Below are 17668 nucleotides of genomic sequence, written 5' to 3'. Positions count from 1 at the left end.
GAAAAGATTATGAACTGAAAACAATGTAGCAGAAGAATTCTTTGTAGTTCTTCCATTATAAGATCTTACATGTTACTATAAGTCACCTCCACTGTACGTCTGCCCCAAGGGATCCACTAGAATAACATTTAAAGCCTCTTTGATCTACATATGTCAGAGTAAAAGTACCAAACTGACTCTTTCATTTCTCGCAAGTCACTCCGAGACTGCTGTCTAGAGGAAACTGGTCTGTCAGTGTGTTAATGCTAAGCGCCAGCCCATAGGCTGATCCGTAAAATAGATTATATTCCATCTTAAATGAAACTACAAATCTCAGTCGATAGTCTGCACACCCCTGTCCTCCAAAGCTCCAGACCTTGGCCTGATAAACCTGGACCAGTGTCTTGTATATGTTTCCTCTCAATCAGAGTATTAACCCAGCCTGCCTGGGCTGACAGGTTCTGGACCGTATCCCAGGAGCTCCCAGTACGAGCGCATGGATAAAAATAATGATTAGTGATTACAAAAACTTTATAGATGATTATTATGTCCAAACAGTTTAAGAAAATTAATCACTTCCTTCTGTAAATTAAGTCTTGACACATACTGAGCAATGTAATATCTAACTCAAAATTGAAAGTAAAAAGGTAAGGGGAAAAAAAACACTGTGTACCTTCCCAGGAACAAAAATATATTACATGACATAAAATATGTTCCAATGCTACTAGACATATTGATGATCATTTTATTAAAATATGGATTCTCCATTTTTTTTATCTGTGTTTCAGAGCAATATTCACATTCATCTATATTTTAGGCAATGATAATTGCTGACAGATGACAGATGGAACACAGGGAGGTTTGTTAACTCTTAAACTGAACCTACTTGGACAGAGCCCATGGTTCGTAGTCCGGTCCTGGTCTGGGCTTTCCCAGGTTTTAGCCTATGACCCCTGAGCTGTTCTAAATAATGCAAGCAGTGGATAATGGAGGCAAAACATAAACACAAAATCATATTTAAATATAAGGATTTAATAGCATCTAGTTTGAAAATATGTAATTGTTATGTACAAAAATAAAATAAATATAATTCTTTACAAATAACCTTTTAAATTGAGATCCTAGGAAGGGAAACATTCTATTCTCAAATGTGGTTTCCTTCCTCTCTCTCACTCTCTCTCGCTTCCTCTTTCCATTATGTATGTGTGTGCATGCACATGTGCACACATTTTTGTCTTACAGGAGGAAATGTTAACTATCTCCAGTTGTGTGTGTGTGTGTGTGTGCAGGCGCGCATGTCTGTGCACATACGTGTGTATGTGCATGCATGCATGCAGCTGTGTGTCTTTATCACAGGGTAATTTGCAGGATGTCTGCTGGCACTAAGAGTTTGTTTACATACTCCCATGGATTTACAAATGTCTCATAATTCGAGGAAATACGCCCAAGTTTCAGTCTCACCCCCCACTCTGGGCAAGTGCATCCAGACCAGTCCATTGTGAGTCTAGTTGTGCACGTCTTCCTTTAAAAAGGAATGTCCTGAAGATTTGACTGTGCACCCAACAAATCTACTTGGGTTTCCAAATTTGGTCATTTTCCATTGCTATAACCAAAACATTTAAATGAGATATCTTTAAACAGCACTACATCAGCCCAGCCTCTGCCAAGAGCTCAGTTAAAAACATTGCCTGGACCTCGTCTTAGTTCTCACAAGGGCTGGAAGCCAAGCACCCTGTCTGCAGTCAGAATGGCGAAAGGGAATACCTACACCAGAGGGTTGTGCATAGTTCTCAACATCCTGCTTGGGGTAAGATGGTAGCTGGGCAATCTTTCACGTATTTTTTTGGCAGTTATGAAGATCATATTAATTTCTTTTATAGCTTCATCCCTGTTAATGTTCTATCCTCAGATCTTTGGGGTGATCTTGCTCCTGTTTGGTATAGCAAACAGTGTTAAAGTTGGACCAGTGGAGGCAAGTATGAGTATCTTTGTGCTGTACAGTTCTTAATACCCTTATTGTGCTTTTGAAAACCAGAAGTGCAGCTTCTTTGTCCAAGCTGATATGCAGATCTGATGGTCATGGTTTGCTTTGTTGGTTAATAATGTTGCTGATATTTATTTTTCACCAGTGTTTACCTGCATTCTCTTACGCAGCCACATACTGTAACACAGGTGCTACAAAATGCGTTGCGGTACATACATAAACGCTGAGCGACACTGAGCAGAAACAGTGGGGAATACTCAGCCTCATGTAGGCTGTGTGACTGTGAGCATGTTTTTCTGATGGATTTTAGGACGGATCTCAGAGTGTCAATCTCAGCGTTGGCTTTGGCCTGGCCACCGTCTTCATCTCAGTGCTGGGGGTGTACGGAGCGTACAGGGAACAAGTTGTGCCTCTCATCCTGGTTAGCCAGCTTTCCTTCAAATGAACACAGCTGTTACACAGTAAGGGAGCAAATTGTGTATGCGGGTCACTCTGGTCATTAAAAGGCCGTGTTTCTGTGGAATCCTCAGATAAAATTTCAATTAATGCCAGTTTCAATTTAATGCTGAAGTCATAATGCACTTAAAATGATGAAGGCAAGAGACATACTGTCTGTTTGTACAAAGACACATGCTGTCTGTTTGTCCAGAGAGACATGCAGTCTATCTTCTATATTCTAAAATACAAGCAAAGTCAATAATGGTTGAAACCAGTGAAGCTGTAAGTGGCCACACAATGATCGTGTGAGATTATATCCTTCTCCATTTATTTCAGCTTTACTCTGAAGTTAAGGTCCAGAATAATATCCTGGCTCTGTTTCCAAAGGGGCTGGATCGTAACAAAGAATGTGAACTGGCTCGGGTCTCTGAGTGAAGGAGTAGGAATGTATGCAGAATGTTTCTACAGCAGACCTCTCAGTTATTGGCGGTTTGCAGAAGCACTACAGCACCCCCTTCTGCACGCACGAAACTATTTGAAAAATATTAATAAGTGTCAGTAATGCAGCTTCTCATAACACCAAACAATTTGGTAATAGGAAATGAATGTCAGTCAAATGCTCTTGAGAATACTTTCTCTTTGTCTTGATTAATGTGCATTGTCCCTGACAAATAAATAAACATAACAAACAAAGATAACATAACATAATATAACATAAACAAAAAAGTACCTAATGTAAGAGAATTACACAAAAACACCTAATTTAAGAGAATGACCCCAAAAGAGAATTACTCAGAAACAGCTAATGTAGCTAATGTCAGAATAACTGACTAACGCTGGCACATTTACTTTATGTTAATTCATGTGCATTGTCTCTGGCAAATAAATTAATAATAAACAATAAAAAATGAAATAAACATAAACAACAAATACTGAATGCAAGAGAATTACTCAGACATACCTAATGGATGAGTATGTGACAGTGTTTTGTGCGTTTGCTTTCTCCTCACAGTACAGTGTCTTAACGGTCATGGAGTTTATTCTCCTCACAGTCCTGGCGATCATAGTAACTCTCACTGAGACACAGGTACCGTTCCAGTGCCTTCCAGACTGTTCTTTCAGCGTTTATGTATGGAGTGTCACTCTTCAAACAGGACCTGCCAGGTTTTCTGTCATGGGTAAACAAAAATCTTTGTTGTTTAATCAGAAAGAGGCCATTGAGAGGGACTTGGACAAAATGATCCCACTGTCTGAAGCAAATGCAGAATCCCAACAAAAGCTCAATAAACTACAGCTAGAGGTATGCAGAACTACAACTATTACCTATCACTATAACTATCACTATAACTAATATTGCCTACCATTAATATTCTACCACTAATATTACTCTATAACATTACTATACAACATTCTAATACTAATAACACCACTAATATTCTACCATTATGCTACTACCACCAACAAGATCACCACTATTACTACAACTACTAATAAAACATTTTAACGAACAGCACTGAGCTGGAGTTTCACAGTTTCCTGCTAAACTCAATAACACTGGATGTCACTTACTTGACAATTAAGTTATTTTCTATTACTTTCCATCACATTAGTATAAATGTAAGTCTTGGTACATCAGTTTTCCATTGCATTAGTCTTTCTATTTGTTATCAGAGTAGATGCTGTGGTCTGAAGGATTACACGGATTGGAGAGAGCAGATACCACCTTCATGCTTCTGTCCTCCAGACTACATAGACAGATGTGTTGCTGTTCATTCGTTCCGTAACGCAGAGGTAGATTTAGACATTTCAGTAAAATTCAACATTAACAAGTTGTACAGGAAAGCAAGCCCTAAAATCTACTGAAACAACAAAGTTCACCATTTGATAGATTTCTTTGGATTACATGTGGATGAAAGTAGTGTTTAATGTCATTTATTTTATAAATGGTTGTGGTGTTATTTATCATAAATAACCTGGTATGTATGATTGGGGTTAGATATACAGAAGATTTGGATACGTTAACTCCGTTGTTATTTTTCATTGGATAAGATGTTTTTTAAAGGAGGGGTTTGTCTCTGTTTTGACCATGTGATCACCATGTGACGGCTTCCTGATGCAGGGGATCCGAAACCCTCATACTGCCACAGTGTCTTCTCGGTATAAAGAGCGCTATGTTTATCACATGGTAAGAGGTCAAAGTTCAGTGTGGAGCTTTGCTGCCTCCGATTCCCTTTTCATGGTTTAATAATAAACATTTCCACATTTAATGCTGCCTTCCACAGACATGTGGGCCGATCATAATAGAACAAAGGAAGAAAATCTTGAAGATCTTGCTTGGAATATTCTTCACTTTAGCAACCATAACGGTAAAATTTAAATGTTTGGGCTGGTTTGCAAGAACCAGATTAACCTTATACCCAGATTAATAAATAAATAAATACATATATTCAAAGGCGAATTGCCAACATGACAGTTTAGTCAGGCTAGTTTTAATTCAAATGTGGAAAACCAGAACAAAAGGTTCGCTTGAATGTATAAGTCAAGTCAGCAGTCAGAAATCGCATACCCTTGCACTCTAGAACTCTCCATTAATATGTGATGATACACCAACATTTCCCAGCTGCATGCAGTGAAGCCAAGCTCCCTCGTCACAGAACGCAGCTATTACTAAGACTCTATAGGCAGGTATTTTTCACTTCTGTACCGGTTGGGTTGTCTCATGCCTTTTGTCTTGATTGGCCAGGTTGCCGCGGTGATTGTTGCTTTGATGCTGTGCTATAAAATCCACACACAGTCAGCAGTGGCTGGTATCTCGCACGACAACGACAGCAGAACAAAGTACGAGCTTCAGCCAGACAGGATGTCCTGAAGTGACCTCACCCTAACTCAACCTCCATCTCCAGCCTTCTCCCGGGACCTGTACAACAGCAAGAATAGTTTGGCTTTTTTGTCTTTCCATGTTATTACATATGTTACAAGTAATTTATCACTTGACTCCAATCTGAACCTAATTTTAAAAGTAAACAAATAAAGACGTGTTTTCATTAGTTAATAGCGTAAGCGAAATGTTCAGTTTTATTACAGATGAACGAAAATTGTTGTTCATATTTTAAAAAAAAATATATAAATTAGATTGCTTATTTAAGAGCTTTGTGTTATCACCTATAAATACAGCTGTACATGTAGCTGTTGAGTTCATCAAAAACAAAGAAGGCTTGCTTTTTGTTTAGGAGATTGAGCTCCTTTAAAAAGGTACAAATATTCACATTTTCACAGAACAGAAAGGAGATATTGTGGGTAAAAGGTGTCTGTTACGTTTTCTGTGTAAAAGCAGTAGCCATAAATTTATTTGCACTGGTATCTTAATCTGCCATAGCCTCTATACACTGGGTAGTTTTTAATAAACATGCTACCAATATTCTCTAATCTAGCTTTTAATAATATCATATTAATGAATAATGAAGAATGAAGAAGGGGACAAAGGTTTATGTTTATTATATTTATTATATTGATTTATAATATAAAAATATAAAAATCTAATGCAGGTTATTTATTTAATTTAATTTATTTATGGCATAAATAACATGATCATTTATCATAGATTGTTTTGACTGCAGTTGGTGCCTATGCATGTTATTGCTGTTGCCGGTAACATTACTGATTGTGGACTATGGGATGTGGGCTACCACTATGATGAATGGCCCGTAATGTAGATATATTATAAGCTATTATTTGTCAGCTAGCACACTAGATGGTAGGTTGCACTACAGGTGGGCTCAAATAATCGGATGGAAAGAATCACAGTTTTATATTTATAGCTCCTGCATACCGTAAAAGGCAAATTTAATCAAGCGAAGAGCTAAACCAGGAGTTTTTTTAAATAAAACTGTCTAAATTGGATCGAGTGAAACTTTTTATTATGTATGCTCCCACATGTATATCAGAGCACTTTACATTTTTTCTGGGGTTTTTTGCCATTGCAGTCCATAAAATATGAGTTATCATTTTATGAAATGTGGTTTAAGAAACTGTTTGCCACGAAATAAAAATAAAATATGCCTTTCTGCCAGTTTATGTTTTCTTTTCAAAAACTGTTTTCAACATCAAACAGTAAATGTCTATTTATATTCTTTTATGAAAAAGTGAACATATCAACAAATGTTTGGTGCACCGTAGTTTCTGAAAGAAAAAAACAGAGCTCCAATTTGCATAATAATAAATAATATGATTAATATCACTGCTATACATCAGTAACATACAGATCAGGATTGCACTAGATGCCTCAGTATCAAGGCACTAGGCAAACAATACTTTGTTATGGGAGAAAGGAAAAAGCAGGATTCTGTAGGAAGTAATCATTCGGGGGACATAGGTGGGACTAATATTTAGGCGAGGCGTGGTGATGTCAGACATGAATAGAGCTGCTTGGAGACGTGACATACACCTACTGGATAAATAATAATAATGAGAGGTTTAGTCACATGCATACTCGCAACTGTTTTATCCAGAAGCGTCTTCTTAAAAACACTGTAACATCTTCAGCAAGTTTCATCAACCTTCTGAATTTGTATACTGCAAATTGAACAGTTGTTTCAGCAGTGTATCAGTATCTGTAGATGCCTTTGTATCAGTGACCTTGGAAGAATCTGAAGTTGAAAGGAGCCAAAGGTTTGGTACTTACTGTCTTCACCTGCAGAGATGTAAAGAGGTCACAGCACAACAAATATTGTACTTTATCTAATATTGATTTAATATGACAAACCCATATAAAAATAATAATAAATGCATAGATTGGGGGTATAAGGCCCCAAAATATGATTTGTTGCCTGAGGGCAAGTGTACGGTAATATTGTTATTCGACGTCTTGGTGTGAATTTTTATTTCAATTTGTTTATTATATTGTTTTAAAAATCATAAACTTACAAATCCTGTACATCATCCGTTTATAGGACTCGTTTTGAAGTTGCTTGAGTATAGCATTACACCTTATACATTTTTACAATTGTCGCGTTATTGTCCGGTCGCTAGATGGCGCTAGTTTGATAAGCGTCTGACCGGAAGAACATTTCTTAGTACCGTCCGGTGACTGAGCAGAGATGGCGGCGCCCATGTGGATGTCTAGAAGTTTGCGAGTCCTGTCAAAGACAATTCAAGACACGTCGTTGAAGGTACAGGAATATTCCCCTCATGGGTCAGTCAGTGCGAGGTTATACATAAGTCCTGTACCGATCTGATGAACCATGTGAGTTCTCTTCTGTTCCTCAGCTGTGTGTGCAGCGGCGTATCTACACATGTCACGGTCAGCCAACATTACTCCGGTCAGTCCCCACCTTTGGTATTTCATGTTAACATGTGTATTATAGTGTATTATACTTCATTATACTGTACAGTTTAGATCAGAAGCATTGAGGAATATCGTTACGGAAGTATCTACGCTGTGTAAAAATGCTTATGTCATATGTTGCACATTTCGTTAGCAGGATCTGTAGGAATGACAGCTGCCTGTCACATAGAAATATTATCCTCCTATTGCATTATTGCTGTTTTTCATCCTATTGAATACTAGGTTTTGTTCTTTGTCTTATTTGAAAGTAAACAGCATTGGAAACGTGTGTGATTTTCTAACTAGATGTAAGAAAACTCTGTATGAGTCTAATATTTTCTAAGATTTTTTTCTTTTGTAGTGGTTGCAGCTCAGTCCATCCTGTCTACCTTCACACTGGAACTGTTTCTGATTCACATTTCCCTTCCGTAAGTCTTGTGAACCGTGATATCAGTCATAAATCAGTCTCTTTCTTTGGTGATGAATTGCTGGCTGGCTTGGCCATGTTTGCCTGCTTTGCTTCATTCCTGCTGTGCACTATAGATTACAGTGACAGACGAGCCAGACACTCTGTTCCAGAAGTTGACAGTGTTGGTTAAAGGCCACGATCGGGCTGTTCTGGACAGTTATGAGTTCTTTGCGACTCTAGCAGCAAAGGAGCTTGGCCTAACACTGGCCAAAGTGTGAGTCCCAAATTCCTGTTATTTTATACATTCTGCAAAAAAAATAATAAAAGGCAATATGCAGTGATCGCTGAGCAGTCTCTGTCTAGCACACTTAGCATGTTTACATTTCTGTGGTAGTTTCGAACCACGGAAGAAGATAGAGAGACTTACGCTTCTGAAGTCGATGCACATCTTTAAGAAACACAGAGTTCAGTATGAAATGAGGACACACTACAGATGCATTGAGGTGAGACCTGGTGCCAACAGCATTTGGAAAAGGGGGAAGTTTCAAGCTTAAGAGTTGGAGAGTGATGGACTGTGTGCAAAATGCTACGTACCCTGTCTAGTACAGACACTAGCAATTTGCATAGCAATAAAATCCTGTGTGTGTGTCAGATTCAGAGGATTACAGGTTCCACTGCAAGAGTGTTTCTGGAATATATTCAGCGCAATCTACCTGAGGGCGTGGCTATGGAGGTCACCAAGGTAACAATCACCTGATATAAACACTGTAATAAATGTAGAAAAAAATCAAGTCTCTGGATTATTAGGAAGCTGTAACATGCCTATGTGATTGAATGTGATAGCAATGAATTTAGAATACTTAGTGGAGGTCACCAAGGTAACCGAATGGCCAGATATAAACAAACTCTTGTGTCTGTTTAGACTCACTGGAAATGAATAGACTCTTACACTATTTTGATTTGCATTTTTTGTGAGGTGTGTATAAAAACCCATATTTGGGTTTATGGAAGGAGGCAGGATTTTTTAGTTATTCTGGAAATGGCACGTCATGTTTTTTGAAATTTAGCCAAATCCCTTTGAAATAAGGTTGCACTGTTTGGTTCAAGATGAAGCTATCTAAAGATAAAAACATAGTGGCCATAGGTGATTGCATCTACGTGACTGATGGACGCAACCATCAGGACCGTAAAGCACGTACACATTCAGGACGTGGTGTGTAGCAGGGCTAGTTAGCTGCTAGTTAACCATCCAAGAGCTCCAGCTACAGGGCTCTGGTCATGGCTTTTCATGTCTGTTCCAATGCAAGTTGTGAATTGTCCGTTTCTCCTTTCTAGACTGCTATAGAGACCGTTCCAGAGCACATCCAGAATCCCATGTGGAATCAACAGAAGCTGGAGGAGCAAGACAGCCAATGAGAAGCTCCTTTTGTCATTGTGACATCACTGCAGTCTCTTTGGAGATTGAGATGGTGAAGAATGCAGGACTTCTGCTCACATTACTTCAAATTATAGAAACATGCTGGTTTTGTACACATGACAAATTAAATAAGAACAGCTTTGACGTTGTGTGTCTGATATAATGTGTTTATTTGTAAACACGAGTCAGTCATTCTATTTACATTAAAAGGTTTAAAAGTTCTGCTTTCTTTTTGCGTGATTGTAACATTTTGGAAAAACATGTATTACAATGGGTTTGAGGAGATGGCTATCTGAATAAAACACCCTCAATATAATGCATCATTAGTGTTTGTGATCAGTACAAGTTTCCTTAGTTATGAAGAGGCTGTATCAAGCCTATACATTGGTACTTAATCGCAGTAAATGTAAAAAATAAAATTAACTATTGGTGAACAGTCACTGACCATCATACAAACATGTTTCTAGTGTGTTTTATTAAACACATGGCTGTATTAAACCAGTTTTGCTGTAGTTTAACAAATTTGCAGATTCTGATATGTACCTCATGGAAAAAAATTTAGGATATTTGCAGTTTGTATTAAATTTAACAGACTATCAATTGATTCTTCACTATTAGAATACTGGCATAAAAGTTTTTTGATTGGCAAATGCAATAAACATAACAATATGGAATGACTATTGAAGTATACTGCACTTACTGACGGGATGCACAGTAAATGAGTCAGATTCTCCCTCGGCTGTCCTGTTTCTGCATTATGAGAAACACAATTCTGCTTTGGCCTTAGACCGCCATGATGTTTCCATCTTCCACAATAAGGGAGACAATCTAGTTCATCTTCTCTACTGAGCTACAGTTACCATGAATATCAAAAAACGACCAATTTTAAAAATAAGCAAACTAGCACCTAGCTGAACCAACAGAAGCTTACAGACAGACAACATGACAGATGACATGCTAATAATCCATCTGACAGGATGGTTCAGGAAAGGGAAAAAGACATCAACCAATCCCTATATTACCTGCTGTGGGACATCTGGGCACCTGGGTACGCCTGGCATCACCTGGTCCTGGGACTGCCCAAGGGGTGTAGGCTGCACAGAGGGTATACAGGACCAAATCCAAATTTACTTCATAATACAGGAATATCAGAGGAGTTAGTACTGTCACTTAAAACAGGTGGACACAAAAAGTGAGATTCAGGAAAAAAATAACAGGAAAAAAGAAAGAAAAAAAACACACACACACACACACACACACACACACACACACACACACACACACATATATATATATATATATATATATATATATATCTGTCTTACAATTTTCTTGTATCTTTATTCCTACCTGCTCTGATACACAACCAAAATAAATATGTACAGCCCCTGTCCCAGGAGTCTGGGAGCTGTGACGTGCTCTAGGTGAGAGGTTGAACACCATGTCAACACTGTGAGGTCCTTACCAGTGCCGTAGGGTTGACCTCAGGCCCTCGTTGTGTTCAGGCCCTCGCTGTGTTCAGACCCTCGCTGTGTTCAGGCCCTCGCTGTGCTCAGGCCCTCGCTGTGTTCAGGCCCTCGCTGTGTTCAGGCCCTCACTGTGCTCAGGCTCTCACTGTGTTCAGGCTCTCACTGTGCTCAGGCTCTCACTGTGTTCAGGCCCTCACTGTGCTCAGGCCCTCACTGTGTTCAGGCCCTCACTGTGCTCAGGCCCTCACTGTGTTCAGGCTCTCAGTGTGTTCAGGCCCTCACTGTGCTCAGGCCCTCACTGTGTTCAGGCTCTCACTGTGTTCAGGCCCCCACTGTGCTCAGGCCCTCACATTAGAGCAGCATCCCCTGTAAAAACAGCTTGGGTTCATTTCGCTCTCCTCTCTCCTGTTTGTGTCCCTCCTACTCTGCCTTTTCTTGTGTACGTGGTTGATTCATATTAACTAATGCATCTGGGGCACATACGCTGCTGACTCACCTCACACACACACACACACACACACTCACACACACACTCACACACACACTCACCTCACACACACACACACTCTCACACACACACACACACACATACACACACACACTGACACACACACACACACACTCACACACACTGACACACACACACACACACACTGACACACACACATACTGACACACACACACACACACACACACACACACACACACACACACACACACACACACACACTCACACACACACTCACCTCACACACACACACACACACACACAAAAGAACAGAAATTGTGAATTTTCGATTTGTGTTCCTATATGTGGGTCATTAACTCTACTTACTATTTTTATCCTTGATACATCATGATCATCACACACTCTTTTGCCTGCTAAATCAGACACTCTAGTCCAGTAGAAACAACAGAGCATCTCATAAGCACCCCTCTGTGTTTTGCTCCACAGATTCAATCTGACATTACCCTGATTAAGAACCTTTCTCCAGCCATCCATTATTGATTTATTTTTGCCTGAAAAGCATGTTCAGATGAGCTATGGGGATGAAGGCTAAATTCACAAACACACTGCTCACGATCTGAAAAGAAACCATGACAACAGCCAGAGCACCAGAGACTGACGATGCTGTACGTGCATAAACAAAGGGTTTCCTAGTGGAGGAATATCAGAGGAACAAAAGATTAATGAGATTAGGGTGGACTGGACCGGGTCACTGTGTCCTGAGGGTCAATGGACAGTCGTAGCCACACACGCATATTCTGACTGGAAATTCAGGCAGTGTTAATGATCCTACCTTTGATCCAGGTAGGTTCTTTCCTTACCTTATCAGGTGTGTAGTGTTGTGGACCAACAGATGTGTGTGTTTCAGCGTGATTATCTATGTGCAAGAGAGGCCCTAGGGAAAAGAGACAACATCTTGCATTCAAGTCCACCTGCCTTCCAAAGGGATGACTATGTTCTCCTTCAGGAGACAAAAACAATCAGTCCAGGATAACAGCACAGGCTAGCAGCAGTATCCTGAACAATCAGTCCAGGATCTCAGCACAGGCTAGCAGCAGTACTCTCAACAATCAGTCCAGGATCACCGCACAGGCTAGCAGCAATACCCTAAACAATCAGTCCAGGATCTCAGCACAGGCTAGCAGCAGTACCCTGAACAATCAGTCCAGGATCTCAGCACAGGCTAGCAACAGTACCCTGAACAATCAGTCCAGGATCTCAGCACAGGCTAGCAACAGTACCCTGAACAATCAGTCCAGGATCTCAGCACAGGCTAGCAGCAGTACCCTGAACAATCAGTCCAGGATCTCATCACATCTTTTTACAATATTTAAAATGTTGAAATGTAACATTTAATGTAAAGTACATTTGCTAGGCTAATGCCAGTTTTACAATTAATATATCCAAATTAATGCTCACAAAAAAGTCTCACAACAATGATTATTTAATTAACTCTACCTTTTATCAGTACATCAATAGCATTTTTCATTATTGTTATAAGTTATTATTATATTATTATAAGTTCTCTAAATAACTTGTGTGTATAGATAGATAGATAGATAGATAGATAGATAGATAGATAGATAGATAGATAGATAGATAGATATAATGTGCAGTTTCACAAAAAATGTAAAAAAAAATATCATTTAATAATATAATTTGTACATTTAGAAATTATCTTGATTTATTTCTTTGAGTGTCCATTTTTCTACAGACTACTATAATGCAGTCATTACTTTTAATAAATGGACTTTAATGTTCTGTGTTTAAATAAACAGTAAAAAAAAAAAGAAGTCAGTTTATTTTAACTTTATTTTTGACTATGTGAAAAGCGCTTATATTTTTAACCAACTCACATTCACAAATCCACACAATTCAGCCACAATAGCAAAAATATGGTCATAATGACAAAACTTTACCCACATTGAAGGCTGTGCTAGCTGACGGTCAGTGCGTGTCTTTGTAGGAATATAAAACCAGTGAACAGAATACAAACATGAAGACACTTCATCAGCATTATTTCACTTCATTAAAATACCTGTACATTTATAATAAGAAGTAACTTTTGAATCATGAACACTTCACATACAGAATAGGGTCTTTTCTCTGTGGGTAACTGTACAGCATTAACTACAGTTAAATGCTGGGTAGTGACATCTTAGACGAACTGTAGCCACAGAACGAAGGAAAAGCCTGAGGAAGTCCAGGAGTCCGAGATATTGTTCCAGTTTTACGCTGGTGAACACGGGCTGCTGTGCGGCTACAACTTATTACCTCTCCTTCCTTCTTTCTCTCTCATCCTCTCAAATATTGTTTTACAAGTCAGCGAAAAAGATTAAGGCTCACAGGACTAGCACCTGTGCAAGCTATACAGTGTTTACAGTGGACAGAATTATCTGGCCTTAGCATACATGTACTAGACGATGTTTCTTTGTTAACTGTAGAGCTTGGCCTACCTGCAGTGTTTGTTTGGACATCAACTACTAGCACCATCTGATAATACCCTGTGCTGCAGAAATAAACTTTTTTACCACATCTTTGAGCTGCCTTAAAACCACCGTCCACCAGGGGGCCCTGGCCAGCGCAGACCTCTGCCTAGAGGCAGATGGGCAGGAGGAGGGGGTGGTCCCCTGTGGTAGCTGTATGAAAGGATAAAATGACATATTTGGAATCTGGTGCTTGGCAAGAAAACGGCCTGTACCCTCGTCTAATCTTTTCCTGTAAACTGTGTTTTTAAAAATATAATTACTAATTTAATATAAAATAGGAATTCATGCATTATTCAATTAAATATCTATTCACACCTCACACTGGAATAGATTAATTTATTACAAAAAAATCCCATGCCTGCTGGCCCTCCTCATGCTCCTTTCCTGCCACACGTGCGGATACGGCAGTGGTCTCGCCATTCCCATCCTGAAAAGAATCAAGTGAATTGTGGGTGACGTCGGGTTTCATAGCTCAGTCAGAAGCACTGTGCATTTTAAAATCAGCCCCTTAAGGAGGAACTCAAATATCTTGGGAAACCTAGGGTAACCTAATCAGTCCAAATTCATTTGTGAACCCTTCACGACTTCTGCTTCTTCCTCGCCCCGGAGGGTCGAACACTTTCATCATCATTCCACGTGCTCCACGGGCTCCTTGCCCCATCCGGACACCCTACCCTCAACCCCTGACCCCACGATCGCTGTGGAGACAACACACCTTACCTGAGCTTCTTCATCAGAACAGAAACAAAACAGAACATGCCTCACTCCCAAATGTGGGATGATCTGATTTCAAACTTTCAAATTCAAAATCTTAACAGGGAAGCTGGAACTGACCAGTGACAAGAGACATTCCGATCACATGACCCACCTGGATTTATCAGGTGCCATCTGCTCCTCTGAAGGCACTTCTGAGTTCTCTGTTCAATCTGTAAACTCGTCCAACTGCTCCCCTGTGTCAACCTCCATCTGATCAACAGCTGAAGCAAGGAACACAAGCCTACACTGAAGTAATCCTCCGACTTTTTTATTTAGGATTGTTCAGGGTGAGCTATATTGGATGGGACTATTGTATTGTGCCTGCTAACGACAGGAAGCAGGTGTGTGTGAGTGAAGTAGAATATTTATTACAGAACAAACTCCAATCAGGGACAAACAGGGTTTTCAGAGGCAGACAAAAGCCAAAAAACAGTACAGAAAGCAAAAAGGGAAACAACAACAGAAGAAACAGATCAGAAACTCAGCTAAGGCAAAAAACCTCACAGTGAGTCCACACACAAAAGAGTCATATAAAGGGTGCAAGTAATGTCCTTCAGGTGTGTAACAAGGAGGAGTGGCTTATAAAGGGTGCAGGTAATGTCCTTCCGGTGTGTAACAAGGAGGAGTGGCTTATAAAGGGTGCAGGTAATGTCCTTCCGGTGTGTAACAAGGAGGAGTGGCTTATAAAGGGTGCAGGTAATGTACTTCAGGTGTGTAACAAGGAGGAGTGGCTTATAAAGGGTGCAGGTAATGTCCTTCAGGTGTGTAACAAGGAGGAGTGGCTTATAAAGAGTGCAGGTAATGTCCTTTCAGGTGTGTAACAAGGAGGAGTGGTTTGTAATTAACAGGCCAGTGAGGCAGACCAGCAGAGGGCACCAGGTCTATTAACACATGATATACTGTACAGCCTTATATAAGACAGTACTGTGTTTTTGTGAATTTTGACACATTGTATTAGAGACTTCTGCCACTCAGACTTTCTCTTAAAGTGTAATAAATATTCACCTGTATGTGTGGAGCTAAACCTGTAGCTCTACTTCTGACAGCTAAACATTTGAGGGCGTAAATGATGACAGAAATAAATATGAATTTGTCGGAGACCGTCAAACTCACTTTGGACCAAATCCATGACAATCTTGTATGACCTTTGACTGAATCTTAGAGACATTCTGCCATCTCACCAACCATTTTTTGCACAGTTCTGATTTTGAGACTTCTAGCCTCTTTTTAATTGCACAACCCTAAGGTCCTGTTTAGGTGCAAAACAACGCCTACCATTGCATGCTGGGAATTACAGCAGATAAGTGAAACTAAAAACACATCTTTGTACAAATAGCACAAAACTTTCAAATACATCCACAGCAGCAGATGTAGTTTTGGATTGTGAAGCTCAGAATTGTATCCAAAGGAAACAGTGTAGGAGACCTAGATCCAGCTATACATCTAGGTAGAGAAGACTGACATTTAGTTGGCATTTTTATCGGAAGAAACTTACAATTACGGCTGAATTGAGGGTTAAGGGTCTTGCTCAGGGACGGACAGCTAGCGATATCTTGTGTCTTACCATAGTGACTAATGGGAACAGTTATCGTGGGTATGTCCTATACGCAATATTTAGCAATATTTCGCCATCTAAAAGACCAGATCTATATTCTAGGTTTCATGTTATATTTCATCACGCTACTCTAACAGCTATAATCGCATGCTGGAGTTGAGTTTTCCTACAGCTAGAGGAATACCTTCATAAACACAACTGCTAGCTACTACAAATGAGGTGCCATTAATAAACCGATTCATTTATTCCAACTGCCACACAGCTGGTTATTAGATTTTATGTCTAGCTGGTAATACACGAGTCATAACGTAAATGCCGAGGTTTGTTCGTGCAGGAGATGTATTTACCTTATGACAGTAAAACCTGCGTCCAAACGACTTAATGGTGTTTTTAATCGACGGGTCGACAAACAGATATGCTTATAGCTGTACAGCTAGCTGAATATATGTATATATTTAACTTAAAGTTTAAAAAACAGGCCTAACGCAGCATATGCTCACAGCCTCGGGTCGTGACAGGTTTTAAATGGCGGTATCTGACGTGGCTGCATCCACCGGAATGGATGTATTTCACTTTATACGCATCCATGTCACTGCAGGTCTCCTGTATGGGGCAGCCCTAAGCGCCCCTGCCTTTACAACCTTAGCAAAACGCTGTCAGTCAAAACAACGTGGGCCTTGAAAACCTGCTAGCAATGCATCAGCACGTACAGAGGTCTGACAAACTCCTTACAAAAGCAAAGTAAAAACAGGTCTAAAGTTAAAACTAGAAAAAAAAGAAATTTAATAGAAGCTTTGAAAAGCTCCACCTGGTTAGTCATCAAGTGCAGTGCACCCACGCAGAAACGAAACGCCAACAACTGCAGTCAAGACCCTTCACTGCAGGCTACTGCGGGCCGACCTGTCCACGCACTCCAGCTGCCCACGCGTGGACACCTTGTCCCTGAGCTTCGGAGGATCCGACACTAATGGCACAGGAGGTCTAGCAAACTTTAGATAAATGTTACATATATTTATTTATTTTCTGACACACTGACCAGACAATAAGACAGGTCAACGTCTGGGTTTATTAGAATCGACTTTAATGAAATGGAAAAAAATTAAATAGGCTGCATACTACAACTAGTAAGATTTAAAGATTAGTGTTTGTGACTGTTGAGTGATCCTTTAAATAGCCATAATCAAATGTTTAATATAGATAATTTCACTAAATTTAAAAAGTGGACAGAAATTGTCACAAAACAAAAGAAAGTGGTAGCCTAACGGAGAAAACTAATAATATATACTAGGAAGCATAAAAATATAATGAAAGGATTGCCTATGCTGTACAAACTAAATCTGA

The 17668-nt window shown here is 39.7% G+C and overlaps 2 protein-coding genes and 1 long non-coding RNA gene across 4 annotated transcripts; 2 read left to right on the top strand and 1 right to left on the bottom strand.

The window, feature by feature from the left end:
- Positions 1–1513: 1513 nt before the first annotated feature.
- LOC113575786 (23 kDa integral membrane protein-like) lies at positions 1514–6470 on the top strand. Of its 2 annotated transcripts, none has more exons than XM_035527735.1 (9): positions 1514–1786; positions 1860–1951; positions 2274–2384; positions 3414–3488; positions 3609–3701; positions 4073–4192; positions 4521–4586; positions 4684–4767; positions 5145–6470. In XM_035527735.1, exons 2-9 carry the CDS (start codon positions 1874–1876, stop codon positions 5268–5270), a joined length of 753 nt encoding a protein of 250 aa, XP_035383628.1. In that variant the 5' UTR covers positions 1514–1786; positions 1860–1873; the 3' UTR covers positions 5271–6470. The 2 variants fall into 2 exon arrangements, with proteins under 2 accessions (XP_035383628.1, XP_035383627.1); XM_035527734.1 differs by having other exon boundaries at positions 1515–1786; positions 1889–1951.
- Positions 6471–7461: 991 nt separating this feature from the next.
- On the top strand, positions 7462–9868 carry mrps10 (mitochondrial ribosomal protein S10). The gene is made up of 7 exons (XM_027007497.2): positions 7462–7569; positions 7667–7719; positions 8086–8152; positions 8268–8407; positions 8528–8636; positions 8786–8875; positions 9469–9868. The coding sequence occupies exons 1-7, from the start codon at positions 7498–7500 to the stop codon at positions 9547–9549; spliced, it is 612 nt and encodes a 203-aa protein (XP_026863298.1). The 5' UTR covers positions 7462–7497; the 3' UTR covers positions 9550–9868.
- A 4506-nt stretch (positions 9869–14374) lies between these two features.
- Positions 14375–16852, bottom strand: LOC113575819. Its single transcript, XR_003410444.2, has 3 exons — positions 16675–16852; positions 14885–14993; positions 14375–14443 (listed from the first exon to the last, which is right to left on the bottom strand). It is a non-coding gene; the product is annotated as an uncharacterized LOC113575819 (long non-coding RNA).
- Between the last annotated feature and the right edge of the window lie 816 nt (positions 16853–17668).

Source organism: Electrophorus electricus, chromosome 7, assembly GCF_013358815.1.
Source record: "Electrophorus electricus isolate fEleEle1 chromosome 7, fEleEle1.pri, whole genome shotgun sequence".
Classification (NCBI taxonomy): domain Eukaryota; kingdom Metazoa; phylum Chordata; class Actinopteri; order Gymnotiformes; family Gymnotidae; genus Electrophorus; species Electrophorus electricus.
This window is presented reverse-complemented; position numbering and strand designations above follow the sequence as displayed.